The sequence below is a fragment of the Cyphomyrmex costatus genome, unplaced genomic scaffold (genome assembly GCF_001594065.2).
Source record: "Cyphomyrmex costatus isolate MS0001 unplaced genomic scaffold, Ccosl1.0 scaffold474, whole genome shotgun sequence".
NCBI classification, from domain to species: Eukaryota; Metazoa; Arthropoda; class Insecta; order Hymenoptera; family Formicidae; genus Cyphomyrmex; species Cyphomyrmex costatus.
The window spans coordinates 1,073,517-1,093,591 of record NW_017279009.1 but is presented as its reverse complement, the minus strand read 5'-3'; the positions used below and the strand labels follow the sequence as shown (position 1 = coordinate 1,093,591).

The 20,075-nt window shown below is 31.6% G+C and overlaps 4 protein-coding genes across 4 annotated transcripts in view; 2 read left to right on the top strand and 2 right to left on the bottom strand.

Moving 5' to 3' along the window:
- Positions 1-3,478: 3,478 nt before the first annotated feature.
- On the top strand, positions 3,479-7,686 carry LOC108777863 (uncharacterized). The gene is made up of 7 exons (XM_018544846.1): positions 3,479-3,509; positions 4,063-4,193; positions 5,576-5,822; positions 6,021-6,198; positions 6,316-6,601; positions 6,713-6,986; positions 7,329-7,686. The coding sequence occupies exons 1-7, from the start codon at positions 3,479-3,481 to the stop codon at positions 7,682-7,684; spliced, it is 1,503 nt and encodes a 500-aa protein (XP_018400348.1). The 3' UTR covers positions 7,685-7,686.
- A 764-nt stretch (positions 7,687-8,450) lies between these two features.
- thoc6 (THO complex subunit 6) lies at positions 8,451-10,168 on the bottom strand. Its single transcript, XM_018544868.1, has 5 exons — positions 9,906-10,168; positions 9,495-9,722; positions 9,150-9,317; positions 8,899-9,061; positions 8,451-8,771 (listed from the first exon to the last, which is right to left on the bottom strand). Exons 1-5 carry the CDS (start codon positions 10,019-10,021, stop codon positions 8,451-8,453), a joined length of 996 nt encoding a protein of 331 aa, XP_018400370.1. The 5' UTR covers positions 10,022-10,168.
- A 304-nt stretch (positions 10,169-10,472) lies between these two features.
- On the top strand, positions 10,473-13,555 carry Got2 (glutamate oxaloacetate transaminase 2). The gene is made up of 8 exons (XM_018544867.1): positions 10,473-10,850; positions 11,354-11,510; positions 11,637-11,765; positions 11,828-12,049; positions 12,376-12,532; positions 12,659-12,757; positions 12,836-13,152; positions 13,265-13,555. Exons 1-8 carry the CDS (start codon positions 10,762-10,764, stop codon positions 13,385-13,387), a joined length of 1,293 nt encoding a protein of 430 aa, XP_018400369.1. The 5' UTR covers positions 10,473-10,761; the 3' UTR covers positions 13,388-13,555.
- Positions 13,556-15,951: 2,396 nt separating this feature from the next.
- The window catches only part of Smg5 (Smg5 nonsense mediated mRNA decay factor), a 5,572-nt gene continuing 1,448 nt past the window's right edge, over positions 15,952-20,075 (bottom strand). Inside the window, exons 4-8 of the mRNA XM_018544925.1 lie at positions 19,697-19,965; positions 19,358-19,538; positions 17,488-19,267; positions 16,980-17,315; positions 15,952-16,461 (exon numbers count right to left, since the gene is read on the bottom strand). Coding sequence (XP_018400427.1) covers positions 16,394-16,461; positions 16,980-17,315; positions 17,488-19,267; positions 19,358-19,538; positions 19,697-19,965 — 2,634 coding nt within the window. The 3' untranslated portion in view covers positions 15,952-16,393. The remainder of the gene's footprint in view (positions 16,462-16,979; positions 17,316-17,487; positions 19,268-19,357; positions 19,539-19,696; positions 19,966-20,075) is intronic.

Here is a 20,075-nt window from a genome sequence, read left to right as displayed (position 1 = left end):
AAATTATCCAAATAAAAGACATTCGACTTATACTACATAGTTTTCTTCCAAGAACTTTTGATTGTAAAAGCTAAAAATTATGATATAATAAAATATAAAAAATATATCTATTATTTTACATTTTTATATTTAATTAAAACAGCTGATTAATAACAGCATATTTATATAGTTTCGCTGGAGACATTGCTCTACTTTTTAGCAACAATATTTACAACGGTATTTTCACTGGAACGAGTCGTGAGGGAAACTGAGTGCCGAGGGAAGTGCGTGTTCATCGGATGAACATCAGTCGAAGGGGCGGCTTCGTGGGACTCGAGGCCTAAGTCGGGGTCGTTTTTGCGATGCCTGATAGCCGACAATTACGCGGTCACGGCGATTGGACGAGCCGTTTTCGCGGGAAGCATGGACCAATCGAAGCACTGGATATTACCTTCTCTCTCTTTTCCTCTTGATCCCGCTTTCTCTCCCCGGATCTTTCTTCTCGCCTAGAGTACTACTCGGCGCACCGCAACGAGCACGTTTAGTCTAGTCAGAGCTGCACCTGTGGGTGAATCTGTAAGCGCACCTGCTATCTCGCTGTCAGTGTCCAACAATCGATGAAAAGTGCAGAAAAACGCATTTTTTTCACTTTCTTTCAATTATTTTTTCGATCATCTTTTCTCGGTTTATATCTTCTATTTTCGAAGAAGACAATCTCTAGTCAATGTGAGTGCAAAATTGTTAAAAAGCAATTTTTTAAAGGAAATGTTTAAAAGGATTTCAGTGTAAAAGAGTCGAAAGATTGAAAATATAAGGAAAGATTTTGAGTGTATAAGTAATGTGAAGATCAATCAGATATTAAATCTGTACAAGTAACGTGTTATACTAAATCACACAAATAGTTATGTGTATGAATTAATGTATAAGTAGTGAAAGCGTGAAATTACAAGAAAATATCAATTAGAGATATTGATTTTCTAAATATCTAACATAAATTAAATATAACAAATTATTAAAAGATATCGAGATAAAATGTTATATCACAAGATCTTTAGTTTGCTTGATCTTGTATTATAACTTATAACGTAAACGCTAATATATGCACAAGTATCGTTGTGAGTTCAGTGGATTTTCTGAGAAGATTTCTCACATCTACGTCGTCTTGATCAAATGTAAAAACATAAAGAGGATAAAAAAATACACACTACAGAAATAAAAATATCGAGATATAATCGCACGATGCAGCATGGCGTGAAACGAGACATCGCTTGACAGCATGATATCTTTATCATGCGGGTATTGAATCTTTGGCAGCGACATCAACGCTTCTTGCAAGTGATCTCGACGATAACGTGATGATTAGCAGCTAAATGTTAATGAGTTTTCGCGCTCAAACGGCGAGCCAAAGAAGCGGAAGCCGTCGCATAGTTCAGGTAATTCTCGTTCCTATCCTACCCGGCAGCTTTTTTCTCTTGCCAATACACAGACGTCATCTGTCAAACGATGTTCGACAATGATGGTAGACACGGAAAGTCGCTCTCGTATCTTTCGACCGTGTCGAAGAAACTTGATAAAAGCTCACCGGATAGCAGCGGGTATCAGGGATAACGAGGATTTATTGTGGCTTGAATTGAATTGTACCTACGTTTATGAGAAAGCTGAGGAGTTCATTACGGGCCGTGAAAGGAACTCTCGGTAATCTTTTGTGATGTGTTTTCATTCTCGTGGGATAAAGAAGCCTATATAGGTAAACACGATTCATCATATATATCTCTCTAGAGAATTAATCTTAGCGTTATTTGCTCTAGCTCTAGATTTTTCTAAAATTATATACAGAAAAAGTATAGTAATGTACAATAAATGAACAATGATACCAAGCTCTTCTGTTGTAAAATTACTTTTGTCACGCGATAAAAACTTCGATTTCGTGAACTTTGATTCTGGAAATTATATTAATACTGTTTCAATTTGCCTAATTCTGTAATTGTCAGTTTCATTTCTAAACTAATCTTATACATATTATTTCTTACGAGATAAAGTATTTGAAAGTTAATTTTTGTACAGTTAAAGACACATGACAATTAAAAAAAAATAATTATGATCTTTTCTCAAAAGCTTTTGGCAATATTCACGCCTATGCTAAAAGTTACGCGCGTGTCACCGACAGCCACTTAGCGGTACACGTGCTCGCTGATCACGTGCAAATCGGATCGTTCAACATTATCGTCTGGATGCATACAAATGCATCGTCAATACTGAAACATACATCATTCCAGGGATATCGTTTCAATATTAATGTTATAATATATGAATTTTATAGTAATTCAATAATTAATTTAATATTAAAATCTATGATATATTGGAGGTTATTATTAATATAATGTTAAATCAAAAATATTAATTTAATAAAATATACTTTGATATCAATATTGTAATGCAATACTGAAATCTACAATAGCGCGTCATGCAGAGAATATCGCAGTATAAAAAAAACAAACTAAGAACTCTTGCTCATCATATTCTCACTTGATCGTAGATTCAGCACACTGACGTAATCGACATTTGAATCGCGCGATCGAGATCGATAAATCTTAGCGCGGCGGCCACGATCGCTCGTTCGCTTCCCATGGTGGAAAGGGTCTTCCATCGCATCACCACAGCATTCCGCTGATACGGGTAAACGAGCAAATTCGTAGGTTGAGGTCCCCCCTACGGGCCCTACGCCGCATCCGATCGAATCCCATAAGTCACAGGACTCGAATACTGTGTTTAAGCAGAGAGCTTATTCTCTCGTCCATTATCTCCGTGCGTGTAAGGCCCCGAAATGTTTTTCGAGATCCTTGGCTTCGAAGGGAACGCGAAGTGATCGAGGCACGCAATATATAAAAATTATCCTTGGCCGATCTAATATTTTATAATTTCTATTATGACATATCTTGTCTGATTTTATCGGAAAAGTAAACAATTACATTTCTCAACTTTTATTAAAACATATACGAGTGCAGAATTAAAAATTGTTATTAATATTTAAATATTTAATGATTTTATCGAAATCTTTTTTGTCATTTTATTTGTATATATACGTTTTTACTTAAGGGGAAACATCAGGGTGACGAGTTAAAAAAAATCGATTTTTTTTTGCATTTTTGTAATGCTTGGAGTCTTAAAAATATGTCCCTATAATATTATGTTGAAATTCCTAACGGAACAATAGTAAAATATGCCGCTAGCTAGGAGAGTCAGTCGCGCGCTACCTGAAAACATTCAGCAGTCCCCTTGATCTGCAGTTTTACCAGTATTCTTTTGTTACCTGTGTGCTTCAGTCGTGAATACTTCATATGCACCCGGATTGGACGCACTTTGGTTTGTTACAAAATTTTATCGTTTTATATAAACTAATCGGTTGTAAAACTTTAAACGTGTTTTTCTCGAAATCGCGCTTTCGTAACTTTATATATCTCGGCAAATTTTTATTCAAATGACTTGAATTTTGGACAGAATGTTTACAACGAAATTGTCTTCAGTTGCACGTACGAACTTTTCATTCTTTTCAATCGGATCATTAGTTTTTGAAAAACAATTTAAAAAATAACGATTTTTTGTCGCAAAATCGTGACCTTTTTTTTTAAAACAGCGCCATTTTGGCTAAAATTATTTTATCAAAAAATCCGTACGTGCAACTGAAACTACACTCATATACTTTAAAATAAAATAAAAAAAATTTATTTCAGAGCTCCCACATCAAAGAGTACTGAAACTACAAATATTAATATTATTCAATGAATTTTTTTAAATAATTTCGTAAATGTATATACTTTGTATATATAAAAACAATAATTCATACAAGCTATCAGTTTTCAAAAAAAATTCACAAAAAGAGTCTTTTTTTCGGTCGTCAACCTGGTGTTCCTCCTTAATTATTTTCTACAATATAATAATAATTATATAAAATATATATACAGGATTAAAAATAGTAATTTGTTGTTTTATACATCTTGGAAAAAATTTATTCTCGCTGTTTTAAAACTTGTTCTTTTTTTTTTAATTAGTTTTTAAAATTGAGTATTATTTTGTATTTTTTAGGAGATTTGAAAAGGCGACATTCTTGGAGTAGCGAGATTGATTATCAATTAGAGGAAACGGAAGCTGTGACTGTTTCAGGGGAAGATCCTGCTGTCCTAGCTCCATCAGTTAATGATAGAATCTCCTACAAGGTATCATACGATATATATAATCAATATAAAGTATAAAATATAAAAAGACAATACAATTTGTATAAAAAGAATTTATTTTTAAACATTTTTAGAAAAACATTTAAAAACAAATTAATTGCTTAAAAAAATTTGCTTTTTATTCATATAATATCATTGTATTATATGAATAAAATTCAAGTGATCAGTATTAATATTCTATAAGATATTTATATTTGCAATTTTTCAGCTGCATATATAATAAAAGTTGATATCAGCTTAAAATTAATATATAAACTTAGAAATTTATTCGTGCATGAAAAAGAAGCGACAACCGTAAATTTCCAACGGCGCGGTAAAACACGGCCGGAACTCCACGATTGCCTCGCCAAATAATTCATCTCGATGACTAGCCATGCGGGTTAATTAAATGCCTATGAGATGCATTAATAATCCACTTTCTGCGCGAACGAGGAGATAGCTTCTCCACTGAGTTGACATAATAAGAATCCAGTATTTATCCGGATTTCTTTCGGAAATTTTGGTTGTTTTTCTTATGAAGGATGACTACTGAGATAAAATTACAATTTTCTTTTCAAAAAATTTAATATAAATTTTTTAATATTTAATATTAAATTTAGAATTAGAGAAGAGATTAGTATTACATATGTAAATATTCACATTCTTCTATAATTTTAGATTAAAATTATTTTTTACATATATTTTTAATTTATTTATACAGTACATATTTTTTAAAGATAAGAATAGCAAGAGCCTAAAAATCAGTAGAAAATGTATAAGTAAACGAGTAGGAAAATGCATAAGAAAAGGATTCTTTTCACAAAAATCTCTTTTTCTTAAAGGATGTAAAAAATATAAAAGAAGTGTATCGCATCTTAGTTTCCTGCTTCAGCTTCGTTCCGAATGGCTAGGCACGTTCTAGAAATGCAGGGATGCGACACTAATAAAAAAAAATATCACATGACATTATATAGCATTACACGCGCGCGCGCGCGCGCGTTTCATGATTATTAATTCAACCGGAAAATGTAAGGAGAGAACTAGAAGAATCAGACGAGTTCATTAGCATATTTATGATGATTAAAAAAAAATTAAATTATAGCGAGCGTTATAAGTAAAAATTAAAAAAAATATAATTATATTCATTGTTTAGCAAACAAGCAAACAAACAATAAACTTATTTAATTTTTAGATTATTTTTTATAGCTTGCTACAGTTTAATTTCTTTTTATAATTATAGGTATCCTGTATTTAAACAATTTTCAAAATTTTAATTAATAAAAAAAGGTTTTTATTAAAAATAAGATTTGTAATTTCAGTGTATTATTCATGTATCTCCTTTATTAAATTATGATCGAGACTAATGTGGAAAATGTATTTTCCAGGAGCATGGCTGTTCGGTGCAGACGGTGGACCTGGTGGCGGACTGCCCGTTGCAGGTCGTGACGGGTGACTCGAGATCGCCATCACTCTCGAGAGCCCCGACGTCCGTCGCGTCGTCGACGAGCATGGGGCAACGCTCGAGCACCTTGTTACGTCCCAGAATCTCGTTAACTTGGGTTTTGCGCGGCCAACAACAATCTAACTTGGGTCCTGGACCCAACAGCTATTCGACCATTAACGGCAGTGGAGGTGAAAAATCATCTTTTGTCTATTATTTGTCATTTATTTTGAGACTAATATTGATAATAATGATATCAAATAGTTGTATCAATAAAACAATTGCTTTAATTTATTATTATTATTTTTAACATAGAAATATATATATATATACAATATTATATTATCTTGTTACGTTGTTAGTGGAATTACGCAGTGTTTCTTTGAAAGGTACAAACAATGATCGAGACGCTTTTTCGCGAGGCAGCAAGAGATCTTCGAGAAGAAGCGTTAAAAGTATTAAGGACAAAGACGCTGCTAGCAAGGAAAATATCGAAAACAAAGAGAGCATCGAAAAGCGCGAGAAGATTTTGCACAGGCTTCAAAAGATCGAAAGAATCGAAAAGGTAATATTTAATACTTACTTTATATAATCCGGGGTATATAAACTTTCTTTTACATAAACTCTCCTATTATCCTAAGTTTATTAATTTCGAATTTAACGAGTATCTCTTTTACTATTTTCAAATATTTGTTTTAAGACTGTTGATAAAGAAATGATCGGTGAAAAACAGTTGGATAATCCTCTGGAGAGGCACTTTGACAAAGAATTTATTGGTCTTAAAAATACGAAAGAAAAGGAGAAAGTAAAGAGAGCGGTATCCGAGCCTTCCCTAGTATCTCGTGAATCAACATCGACACCCAATGGACGAGAGAAGCACCGACATCGGCGGACCAAACGTTCGCACAAACCTAGACTACCCAACAGATTCGGCTACGAGATCGCCGATCTTGACGCGTTTCTAACGAAGGTTATCCTTATCTTTATTTTTTATCTCTCCTACAATTCTAAAACCTTGTTATCCTTTATAGAATTAATATATCTTGTGTTTATATCTATATATGTATAATTTAAATCGTAGGCATCTATAGAAAGACCAGCAAATATACCAGTTGTCCTGTCTTTCCCATCGGTATTATATCAGACTCAAGGCGGTATACAGGACGAAATGGCTCTTCCTCTTGGTACAGTTGTGAATGCCGTCTTCAAAAATCAAACTTGGCTATACGTGCAAACGCCTCACGGGCAGGAGGGTTACGTCGGCTACGCTGCCTGTTTACCCTTAGGAATCTTGCCGCAACCTACACGAGGACCATGCTGGGAAGATTCCACTGATGTTTTTCCTCGACCATTAGGTATAAACGGAATGTTCTTATAAAACTATAAAATAAATCTTGTAATATGTTGAGAAATAAAGTAATTAGAATAATTTAAGTAATTTTTGATATTCTATTTTTTTTATATATTGTTTTATATTTATATTCTATTATTTTTTAAATTTAAAATTAAATATATACATTGTATTATTTTTAAATGAAATTTAACTTGACTCTTACATCGCCCTTTCTATTTGTATTAATTATTGTTATACTAAGAGTCCTTGAAAGTTTGTAATTTTTTTTTCAAATAGACAAATACTTAAAATAAGATACTTCATTAAGTTTTCAATTTTTTTTAACTGTTTTTATTTTCTTCAGGAAACATGACGGACATGGAGAAACTGCGTGATACTAGATCTGAGTGCGGGGCAAGTCGTGGACGCAGCGGTAGAATGAGGCGAGGACCAAGAGACGCAGTGTCGGCATGCGGTGAACGTAGTGTCGATCGATTGTATCTGAGGGCAGCAGCAAACGCACGCACAAAAGGCTCGCGGTACACACTCCTGGTGATTAGGAATGATTACGAGGCGCATGCCGCAAACGCGTTGACAGTCTCGAAAGGCGATGTGGTCGCTTTGTTGAGCGATCATACGAACGACTGGTTCTGGGTACGTTCCAGAGATGGCAAAGAGGGATTTATCCCTGCAGTCATCGCCGGTCATGGTTTTCTCTGATCCGAGGGATACTTATTTAATGTTAACAAATCGTTTACAAAATTTGTGAAGAAATGATATCGCACTCTCAAAGCAATATCCTTAAATACTGCCAAATTTACTTGAGTAAATTCACATTAACAGTTAATTTTGTAATTATGATATACAGAATTTTTGTTTATTTTTATAAATATAATTGTATTATATTTAAAAGAATTCTTTATGTATTAGATAAACGGAATATTCCACAGTTACCACATAGTTTCACAAGTGTGATATTACAAATTCAGTATTTAATTATAAAGAAATATTAATTATAATTAAAAATATATTCTTTTTTATTAAATATTATATATAAATTTTTTAAATTTATAAATAAAAGGCAGAGAAAAGGAAAGTGTGCGAAAAAGACTTGTTATTTTATGTTTGATACTTGGCAATTACAAAAAAGTTGTCAAAATTCTTTGGCAAATACAGATAAACTTTCACGTTTATTCTATATTTTCCTATAAAGAAAAAAAGGGTATATAAGAAGTATAATTATAAGGAGATAATGATATAAACATGTGTATATCTATTTTTGCATTTCATTGCGCAAATATCGCTTGTATATTTGTATAAAAGAATCGTATCATATAAAAAATGTATACTTTATTAATATATTTATTTTTTAAAAATCGTAAATTAATTATATTTAATTCGTTCATCCAAACTATTTCTTATTCCAAAAATCCTTATTGGAAAATTAAATTCCTATTTTGTAACATGAAATTCCGAATAATAATTATTATGCAAATTTGAGTGTCATTTCGCGGTAATTGTAATTTGTACTAATGTCGATACAATTTGAAGAACCAGCAACACTAAGTACTTTATGTGGCGTTTCTTGATGCACTACACTATAGACTGTAAGACTTGAAGTGGGTACTTTGGCTAAAATATCACCTTGATATGTCATATGATGAACATGATCGGTCGTACCCCCAGCAATCACGCGTTCTTCATAGAGCTCTGCTACATGGATTCCTTGATCAGCCAGATCAAAAACTGTCGCTACCTCCATCGTTCGCATGTGCCACAATGATAAACTAGGTCCACCACCACATAGCTAGAATTATTATAATCAGAATGTAATTAAATATTAATTTGGATAAAATATTCATTTTTTTCATTGTTTAATATCCTTCCTTTCTTTAAATTTCGGATAAATATATCATTGTTATCGTTATACTTACCAACCAGTCTTCTGTAAAATCAACGGCACCAATCCATTTTCCAAACCGTGGTCGAGCGACTTTGTCTATTAAATGAGGCGTTATTATATTAGTGTTTTCCTTTTTGCGCAAATCCCATAATCTTACAGAACCATCCTCGCTACAGGATGCAAGCTGATTATCCCTAAGTCACAGAAATCTAAATTATAGAAATAGTAACTAGCATAAGCTTTTGTGCAGTATATTTCACAGCCCGATCAAAAAATAATTACATCATGGCAAGGCAGTGTATGTAATCGGTATGACCCTGCATGCTTCTCAGAATCTTTCTGTTTTCTAAATTTATGACATAAATGTTATTATCACCACAACCAACGTATAGTAAATTATTCATTTTTGAATACACCATATAATTTATGTCTGGCTTATCGTAATTGTCTCTGAAATAAAATATGTATTTTATTTTTTTATTCTTAAAAGATAAATATACAAAGTTTATTCTCTCTCTCTCTCTCTCTCTCTCTCTCTCTCTCTCTCTCTCTCTCTCTCTCTCTCTCTAAATATATTACAATTTTTAATACATTTTATTTTAATTATATTCTTTTAGTCTCACTTACTTATTAGCAGGAATTTGTATATTCCATGACACTTTACTCTTAGGAGCCTTATTTGATGTAACTAATTTCCAGTCCCATCCTGATATTTCACCACGTGTTCCTATCACAAGAAAATTCTCCACAGAAAGCATACATGCTACTTCCTGATCAGGATGTGCAGCAAAGCGATAACTAGGTCCTTGTAAATCATTCTCTTCTACTTTGTTAGGCCCTAAGGCCTTTGGAAGACTATTTAAAAATTAAAAAATTATTAAATTAATTTACAAATAAACTAATTTAAAAAAATTAAGCGGTATGTACACATTTTAACTGTTTTCAATTTTTTTTGCAGAAAATTGCATGATTATTGCAACAATATATTATACATTATATACACTGGAAACACAATTCCTTATTTAAAAATTTCCTTACTCAAATATTGAAATGTCCCCATAAATATTGCCAGCTAGAAGATAATTTCCATCGGGTGAGAATGTTTGTGATAGCACAGTGTTATAAAGTAACTTCTTGTCGGTCGATTCTATCATTTTCTCCACAGTTTATTACATGCACAGACAATCGTTTTCTTCACAAATATTTTATCATAATGTTAGCTTCAAAAGTTTTTTTATACAAGTCTGCAAACAAGATTATCGGACAATTAACGTGAAGCTAAGTCGAATATTTACCAAAGTATTTTTAGGTTAGAGTTAGAAGCTCTTATTAGGTTAGGAAAAAATATTAAAGAGCTTTTATAATAAAAACCGATGGAGAGAGAAACTACCGTTTTTAAGAATTAAAGAAATATTTAAGTAAACTGAAAATTCATTAAAAAAAAGATTTAACTACGAGTAAAAAAGGCTAAAATTGCCGCGCATCGAACACGATCCATGAATTGTTTTGTATCAACTTTTTTCAAGCTTGATTGTTTGCCATATCACACAGCAAAACGATTATGACGTACTTTATGTGCGAAACAAAAAGTAATTATAAAGAAAATAATTTCTACGTTGACAACACGCTGATAAAGCATCGATAACACACGATTGCGAAAATATAAATCTGCGATAACCTTGTATTCCGCGCGATTTCGTATTGATCATGTGACTGCCGTTTCGTGAACCGTTCCAGTCAGTCAGTCAGTCTTGTTATAGTCAAATATATAGTCTCAAAATTCGGAATCTCTTTCTCTCAGCACCGGTCCTAGATCCAGTCGAATTCGGAGTTCGGCATCATTTAAGGTTAACACTTGTTCTCGACGTTTAGAAAGCAAAGGATTATACTTCAAATGGCACACACGACAAGACTGCTCGTGACAAATGGCAATTTCTTAAAAAGTGTCTATAATCCCTTCTCGATGGCCGCAAGATCCTCCAGGTGAACTTTTGCCGTTCGATTATCTGAAATAAATGACCTTTTGACCTTCGTACAATTACCCAGCTTCACGCTTTTTCCATTGAAGATTCGATTGTATTATCGTTATCTCTATCGAAATTTTGGAGTTTCAATTTTATTCAGGGCTTATTTATTTTTAATTAAGGTTTCAAGATATACAGTCAAATTACAGAAAAGTATTAAGAATCAGCACAGCAAGATCAATTAATTTAATTATGTAATTGTAAATATTTAAATGTGTATCTACTTTAATTTATATATTAAAAGTCATAAAAAAACAAAAGGACAAGTATAGAAAGAAACATCTGAGTTCTTTTTAATTGAGGTAAAAAATTATCTTTTATAAATTTAAATTCTCAAATTCTGTTGCTTTTAACTTATAATGTCCTTGAAAGATAAAATTTTTATCTTCTTGATATGAAATCAAATAAACTAATGATAACTGTAATGATAATTACAGTTTATTTAAAAAACATATGTTACAGTTCATGGTGGTCTCATGTTGAAATGGGACCGCCAGATGCCATTCTGGGTGTCACTGAGGCATATAAAAGAGATCAAAATCAAAAAAAAATTAATCTGGGCGCTGGCGCTTATAGGGATGACAATGGCAAACCGTATGTTCTTCCAAGTGTTCGTAAGGTTAGTTATAAATAAAATATCAATTTTAGAAGAGAAAAAATTAATATCATATATAGATATAATGATAAAATACAGTTTTATTTATCATAAAATATAATATGAAATGTATTTTGGATTAAATAATAGGCAGAAGAAAAAATACGAATTAAAGAATTGGACAAGGAATATTCTACAATTGCTGGCAATATCGAGTTTTGCCAGCATAGTATTAATCTAGCTCTTGGAGATGGAAATGAAGTTGTCGCGAATGGATTGGTGAATATGATAATGGCCAATAATATGTAAAGTTTTTTCTTAACAAAGATTTTTCTTTTTAGAACGCCACAGTCCAAGGAATTTCTGGTACTGGTTCTCTCTTTGTTGGAGCACAATTTTTATCTCGTTATTTTCCTGGCAATAAGGAAATTTATTTACCAACTCCTTCATGGGGGAACCATAATCCTATATTTAAACTTGCTGGGCTTACAGTCAAATCTTATCGCTATTATGATCCAAAGACGTGTGGTTTAGATTTTAAAGGAGTAGTAGAAGATATATCTGTTAGTATAAGATTTTTTTAAACAAAAGGAATAACTATTACTGTTAATATTAATGTATGCATCGGTAGAAAATATCTAAAAGATAAATATTGATCACAAAATTTTATCTAATATTATTTAAAATTGTAATAACTAACGTTTATATACTAATATAAATGTTTTCTAATTATTAATAATGTGATTTCTAACATATATAAATAATAATTACTGTTGGACTGAAATTTTACGTGATATTGCTTATAAAATCTGCTGCATTACATTAATTAACATTAATAATGTTTAAGGAATTAATATTTTATCATACTAATGATATTATCTGTGAATAGAATATTCCTGAGAAATCAATTATCCTTCTACATGCATGTGCTCATAATCCTACTGGTGTTGATCCCAAACCGGAGCAATGGGGAGAATTGTCTACTCTGTTTAAGAAGAAGAAACTGTTCCCATTTTTTGACATGGCATATCAAGGCTTTGCCTCAGGTATTTTTAAATGTAATTTATAATAATATATCTATTAATATTAACTTTATAATATCTAATAAATCTTATAATTTTAATACTAGTGTACTCTAACATTTTTTATAATCTTGTCTCATTTTTCCATAGGAGATCTTACAAGAGATGCTTATGCAGTTAGACTATTTATTAAGGAAGGTCACACAATTGCTTTAGCTCAATCCTATGCAAAAAATATGGGTCTTTATGGTATGTATAAGAAAAATTATATATATATATATATATATACATATGTTAAAAATATATTTATTTCTTTTATTTCTTTAGGTGAACGTATTGGAGCGTTCAGTTTAGTAACATCTAGTAAAGACGAGGCTGCACGCACTCTGTCACAACTGAAGATTCTGATCAGGCCAATGTATTCAAACCCACCCATTTACGGAGCTCGTATAGTTAATGAGATCCTCGGTGATCCTCAACTGCGAAAGGAATGGCTATACGATGTAAAGGGTATGGCCGATCGCATAATTTCGGTTCGCACAAAGTTGCGTGACAACCTGAAAAAGAACGGTAGCACACGTGATTGGTCTCACATCACCGATCAAATCGGGATGTTTTGTTATACTGGTCTAAAGCCGAACGAGGTAACCTTTTTTTATATTAATATCTAAATATGCTTAAGTAATAATGTTCTTTAAATAAGAAAACCAAAAATTATTATTATAATATCGGTTTTTATTATTGATTTTCTAACAGGTAGAGAAACTTACAAAGGAATTCAGCATTTACTTGACTAAAGACGGCCGTATTTCCATGGCTAGTGTGACGTCAAAAAATATAGAATACTTGGCACAAGCAATGCACGAAGTTACCAAGTAACTTTCGCCACTAATTTGACAATTAAACATGCTATTATTTCGAAACCGCCCTGCCAATATCTAATGATAATATATAGCGCCCACAATCTATTTTATTATATACAAACAGAGCAGTTGAAAGTAAGATTTTTGATCAAAATTATATAAAAATATAAAGAAAACCACACAGCACGGATATAAAATTAATTTTTTTGTATTATATATATATATATATATATATATATATATTATTTTGATTTATATATGTGTTAAGTGTACCAACATCCCTTCGATTTTTAAATATTCGCAATCTATCTGTTATTGTGATGTCTTGTACAACAACAAATAATTAGATATCAGTTGTACAATTTGATATACGTATTTGTCTGGATTATTAATATATAGACTTATAAATTAAAGTTATTTTTATTTTTACAATCGTTTAGATACTTTAATATTATTGAAATATATGTTGATATTTGTTTTTTAGAGAAATATATTTTTGTGTTATGTATATCTGTGCTGTATGGAGATGAAATAATTGTATTTTACATGATTCTCGTATTGTAATGCGATGTAGTATGCGAACTGCGAGTGAATAGTACGAATTGCGAACGTTCAAATGTTGAACAGTAATTACACCTGTTTATATTAAATTTTAATAGAAAACGCTTATTTCATAATACAATTCATTTTTATATTTAGCTTTTAATTTTTAGTTTTTTATTCTAGAATCATTGAGTTCGAATATTTTCTCTATTATAAATTCTTTGTGATTTTTGTATTTAATTGAATGGCACAAAACAAAAATGTTTCATTCTTTTTCATTCTAACATTTATAGGTGGAATAGAAAACAATGTAACATGTGAGATAGCACAAAAACTTTGATTAAATAAAATTAATAGATTTAGAATAGGGGAAAATTTTTAGAATGGAAGAATTGAACTGTGTATTTTATATTCTCGCCATTTACAAACATCTGAGCTTTATTACAGATACAAGTTTCTTGTAAAATTTATATTGTAAAGAACACAATATATATGAAGATCATGTTAATATTTTCCTCATTTACTGTTTTATTTTCCTACAATTTAAACATGATTACATTTAAGAAAAAATTTAAGTTCACTGTAATAATTATAGACTTTGTTTTCTACATTCTTTATTATGTATATATTTTCTAGATCATTTGTGCAGAAAGGATTAAAATAAAATTATTGAGTAATGAACATTTTATAATATTTTATAATCAAGAAATACATCAAATATGTTTTGTGCACACCCTAGTAGGAGAATTATTGATACAATATTAACTTGATACCTGATTCTATAATTTTTATGAGTCATTCACAATGAAATAATATTGTATAGTAAGTAGTAAGCTGTAGAACACCTAGCTTGATTTAGCTCCTTTTTTCATATAATTGAATAATGATAAAAAAAATACATTAAGCAAATCAATGTATATTGCAAAAAAGAAATTTTTCTAAAACAACTATTAAATAATATATTTGTATATTTTGCACTCAATTAGATAACTACGTTCAAAAACTCGATACTTCATGCAAATAAGTGAGAGATAAGTAAAAAATATTTATAGTTATATTATAAAAATTCAACTCCCATATTCATCAAAATTTAAATATCATATGTTATCTTACTTAAACGAGAAAAAACGAAGCGATAAATAATATATTTCAGAAGATACGGTAGTATCTCGACATTAATTATTGTTTACCGTATAGTTCTTCTTTATGTTTTGTTCTTTCTTAATGTTCTTAACATTGTTTAACATTAAGAAACATTCTTAATGTTCACATAACATTTACATATCTTTAAAGATACAATATGTTGAGCAATGTTGAGTGAAGGGTGAAGACGAATGCTCGGAATGGTAAATAAAGCAATAATTGTGTCTAGCAGTAAATGCTCGAGTTTTTGCAAGAGATGGCATTGCAATATGGTAGATAAATAAGGATAGATGTGTGCATTGAATGAAACAGATCAAAATGTAAGAAATGAATTAAATATGTGTATGTGTGTGTGTGTCACTATTCTAGAGAAATTTTATTTGGAATTTAAAAAATCTGTACTATTGACATGAATCAAGTTCGGCCGTATAGATCATTCCACAAAGCAATATTGTAGGAACATTGCAATGAATATGTAATAACAATCGCAAATGCTGCAGCAAGCTTCTATGCTGCATGGAATAATGAGCTATAAAAAGGTGTTTTGACATTCGCTGGATTTACTTCAGTACAAAGGTAAAAGAATGAGACACTTGTATTAGGCGATGCGACTTGCAGCAATCTTGGCTTCTCTTTACCTTTATTTACGTATATATCGCCTGCGGCGCCTTGTATACCGAGTGCCGGAAATAACATAAATGATTCGCGATAAGGTGCGAAATTACGACAATCAAACGCTACAAAGTAAAAGAAATTACGAGGCTACTAAAACTGAACAAAAGGCGTTCAATGCAAAAATAGTTAAAAGTAGAAATAATTGAAACAACATAAGATTATACATTTTTTTTTTTTGTTTCGTGTACAAAGTTAGCGCATCTTAATGTTTTCCCGAATTTCTAGATAGTTTTCGATTTCAATGTGAGTGTGAAATGCTCATTTAATTTCATGCCTTACATTCTTCAGTAATGTATTAATTTGTATCTGCAAGCAGCTGTGACTCACCAACTGGATGATAGGGCTGGACAGAAGTAGTAGTCTAATTATTTAAAAACGTTTACTTAAAAATACAATCTTTTTAAACATAAATGGCAATACGAATGATTAGAAAGAAGAAAAACATAGTTTTATTACTTAAGATTCTACTACGGAAAATGACATTCTTTATCGGCACTGAACAGCGGTACTTTGTCGATTTTCCGTTTCATATGCGGGTTTCCAACCCTCTTGTCGTATTTGCTCTTTGATCGGCTGAAAATCCGGTTGTGTAGCATCCGAGCAACAGATATCTCTGAATGAGATTGGCGACAAATAATCACATAGAAGTGATATATTTCGCTCAACCATAGCTCTTGATTGACGATTTCCACTTTACATAAAACAATTCTATATGTTCCAGATTAACACCTATGAAATAAATATATATTAAATAAATATTGTTTTGCTGTGAGAGAATAAGTCTTAAATTACTATAATATATTTACTGGCTATACTGAATATGATTTTAGAATATAAGACTGGGATACAAATATATAATATATATATTTGAATGTTTAAAGATTTAAATTATTCATTGATCCACATTAAAGGTAAAAAAAATATGAAATTCTTTAATAATCTTTTTTATAATTGTATCGTAAAAATATAAAATTTGACGAAAATGAACCAGTCGTGTTAATAGCTCTGATATTTCATTCAAGTTTTAAATTTATATTTTTTTAGATTTCAAAATTATAATATATATTTTGTAATATAATTGTAGAGCAATATCATACACATAATTGAAGTTGAGATTCTGATTAAAAATGCTATAAAAAGTTGTTTTTCATACATCTAAACACATATATAAATCCAACTAATTAGTTGGTCGCCTTATGTTAGCATTCCAAGAATAAAATAAAAAAAAATACGAAAACAATAGTTACCTGCACTTTCTGCTAATCCATCAAGACTAAAATCCAGAGCTGTTCTGTCGTCTGACTTGCATCCAGTCAGAAGGGTCACAACCGGCACCTCTCCGTCACCAGTAAAACCAGCCTTCGCTTCCTGAGTAAGATAATAACAACATTCCATTATTTGGAAAAATAACCATGCTTCCTTGTCCTTCGGTTTTGGTTCTGTAATTAATGGCGGCGCCAAACGTTCGTGTGGTCTCTGTGCCCGTACAAATCTTGAGCCACATTTTAGTTGCATCTCTATCCATCGCATCGCTTCTCTCGCCTGAGGGCTTACACGCTTCACTTCGTCCAGAGCAGAAACAGCTATAAATATAGTCTTATATAAACAATAGACATAAAATAACTTCTGTATTTACTTTTTAATACACCATAAAATGAAAAATTTTCAGAGAATATCGTAATAACCATTTCACATTATCTAGTTTAGATTAAACATAATTCTATCATCTTACATTTTTAAAACAGATTTACTTACCAACCGAGGGAATCACCACAACAAATAATTTTGCTTCCACTAAGCGTTTAAGATACGGCATATGTTTGGACAAAGCTTTGTGATCGGGAACAAGATACGGTGACATCAATCGAGATTGTACTTGACTCTCTAAAGCTCGAACCTCGGCATTCAACCACAATTTGCCCATGTGTTTCATGAGCTTCTGTTTTGAATGTTCCACTCCAAAAATTTTCTTATCCAGACCTATTACCTTTGGAGCATTTGAGGAGTTTTCGTCCGTTACTATGAACAATTGTTCAGTCTGATCATACTGTACTTTTGAATTCTCAACAGAACAGAGATGGTGTCCGAATTCGATTAGTTTTAACACCCTCAGCAGTATTTCTTCCCGCTTGTATATTTTGTGTTTACGAAGTATTTGCCAATTGAGAGTTTTATGAGCGTTTTCCAACAAATTTAATCCCCGAAGATCAATATCCTCTGGTAAAGGTACGATCTTCGTGTACTCTTTCAATTTCTCTACACTGGATAGAATAGAGGAATCTTCATTTTCCCGCACAAGAGTTTCGATATCCATATTGATTAAATTTAACAGAATTGTAACACGTTTCAGTAATGTTCGCGAACTCTTGGCGCATTTCCTTATGATGTCAGGGTTACTTCGAAGCCAATCGAAACACACTTTAATAGATACAAGAATCTCCTTGTCAATCAATATGTCCAGAATATCATTCGATTTTAAGCTTTGCTTTTTCAATTGTGCCATATAAAAGATATTGTCTGCATTGCATAAGCGATCATTGCCTTCCTCGAAGGTGCTAGACGAGTCTGTATTCGTGACGGTTACAGCACTGCTGCTCACAGAATTTATTACAGAATCTTTATCGCTCAACGCTTTCGAACTTGTTTGCTGATCGGTCGCGTGTTGTTGCCCGTTAACCAAATGATTGATACCATTCTTATCACAATTCTCTGTTTTATTAGCAATATCGCTGCCATGGCCGTTCATCTCTTCTTTCACTGGCTGCTCTGTATTTTCGATAGTCTGAATCTTATTTTCTGGAGATCGTTCTTCGTCATCTGTATTATCATCCGACAATGCATCATTTCCCTCACTCAATGCATCGTCCTCCTCCGTTTCAGACACGTCAGAGTTGATTTCGTCACTGGACGACGCTAATGTAGATTGCTCTACGTCGCTCGCATCTGAATCGGAGCTAGTTTTCCTTTTCCGCCTACGGAGCTTGCTGAGAAGACTTTTCGATTTGTTGCGAGTTTTTTTGGGACCTGATTTGTTTGTGATTCCATTATCTGATGATTTAATTTTGTTAGTCTCATCTAAATTGAGTACATTATTGTCTTTGCTAAAAATAGAGTCTTTTTCTTCCACATGATTTCCATTGTCTCCTGATTTATATAATGCTTGATTTTTCTGTGCATTTTTTAATTTGGAACAATAAGTATTTCCCTTCACAGTGGCTTCTACATCAGGCACTGCAATTTCTATGACCATTTCTTGCAGTTTTCTTATTATAAATTCTAATAATTGTGATAGTATCGCTAAAGTTATAGCAACAACGCCCTGTACTTCGTTGGATTCTTTAGTCTTTAATCTAGAAATTGACATTAAGCATATTGTCACGATCTTAAACACCATATCATCTGTTAAATAAAGCGTTGGTCTGTTTTTACAATTTTGAAGATATGTTTCTATGTTATCAATATTTTCGAGAGAATTTGTATTATTTGGCTCGATTTGATCCATTGTTAAACACTTCTCTATATCGTTCAAGAGATCCTATTGAAAAAATATTAGCCACCATCACAAATTGTAAAATGTTTATGTAAAATTCAAATATCTATAAATATCTTAACATTAATTAAATACCTGGCATTCTTGATTTATTTTATCAAAATTTGGGTTTTCATAATCCCATAAACGTAACAAAGAAAACAATCGCGATACACAATGATGGACAGAATTGCTTTCATCTGTATAGGTTGACTGAGTTACTACAATTTTCTTTAAATTTCCTTCTGCTCCTTCAAATGGCTCAGGACACAAAACGCTGCAAAAAAATCAAAATTATAATTAGTATTAATTAAAAAATGTTTACATATTAATAAAAAGAAAATTAAATTACTAGGATACAATTTATTATAAGAAAATGTATTTAACATTTATCATTGGATAACTTTTTAAAATTAAACTATTACTGACACTAACCTTCTCATGTAATGATAGACTGCATCTAATCCATAATTTTTATTGCCTGCTATAGTACCAAGCTGATTGTGAGGCATACCAATATTTGGATCAATGGCTATAGCCATCTTATAATACCTGTTTGCTATCATTGGATCCCAATTTGAATTTAATTCTAATTTGTACCTACTCAAATCTCCAAGGCATACTAAGCTTCGATGGATCAAGCGCATGACACACTGTTTGAGCTCCTTGGTGTGAGTCTTCAATTGCCCTGTTTTAGTTCTTGCCTATCACAAATTTAGAATCGTAACATATTACAAATTACGAATCGCGATATCTTACATAACTGTTACAATTTGTATACAATACCATAATTAAAAATCATAATAATTAATAT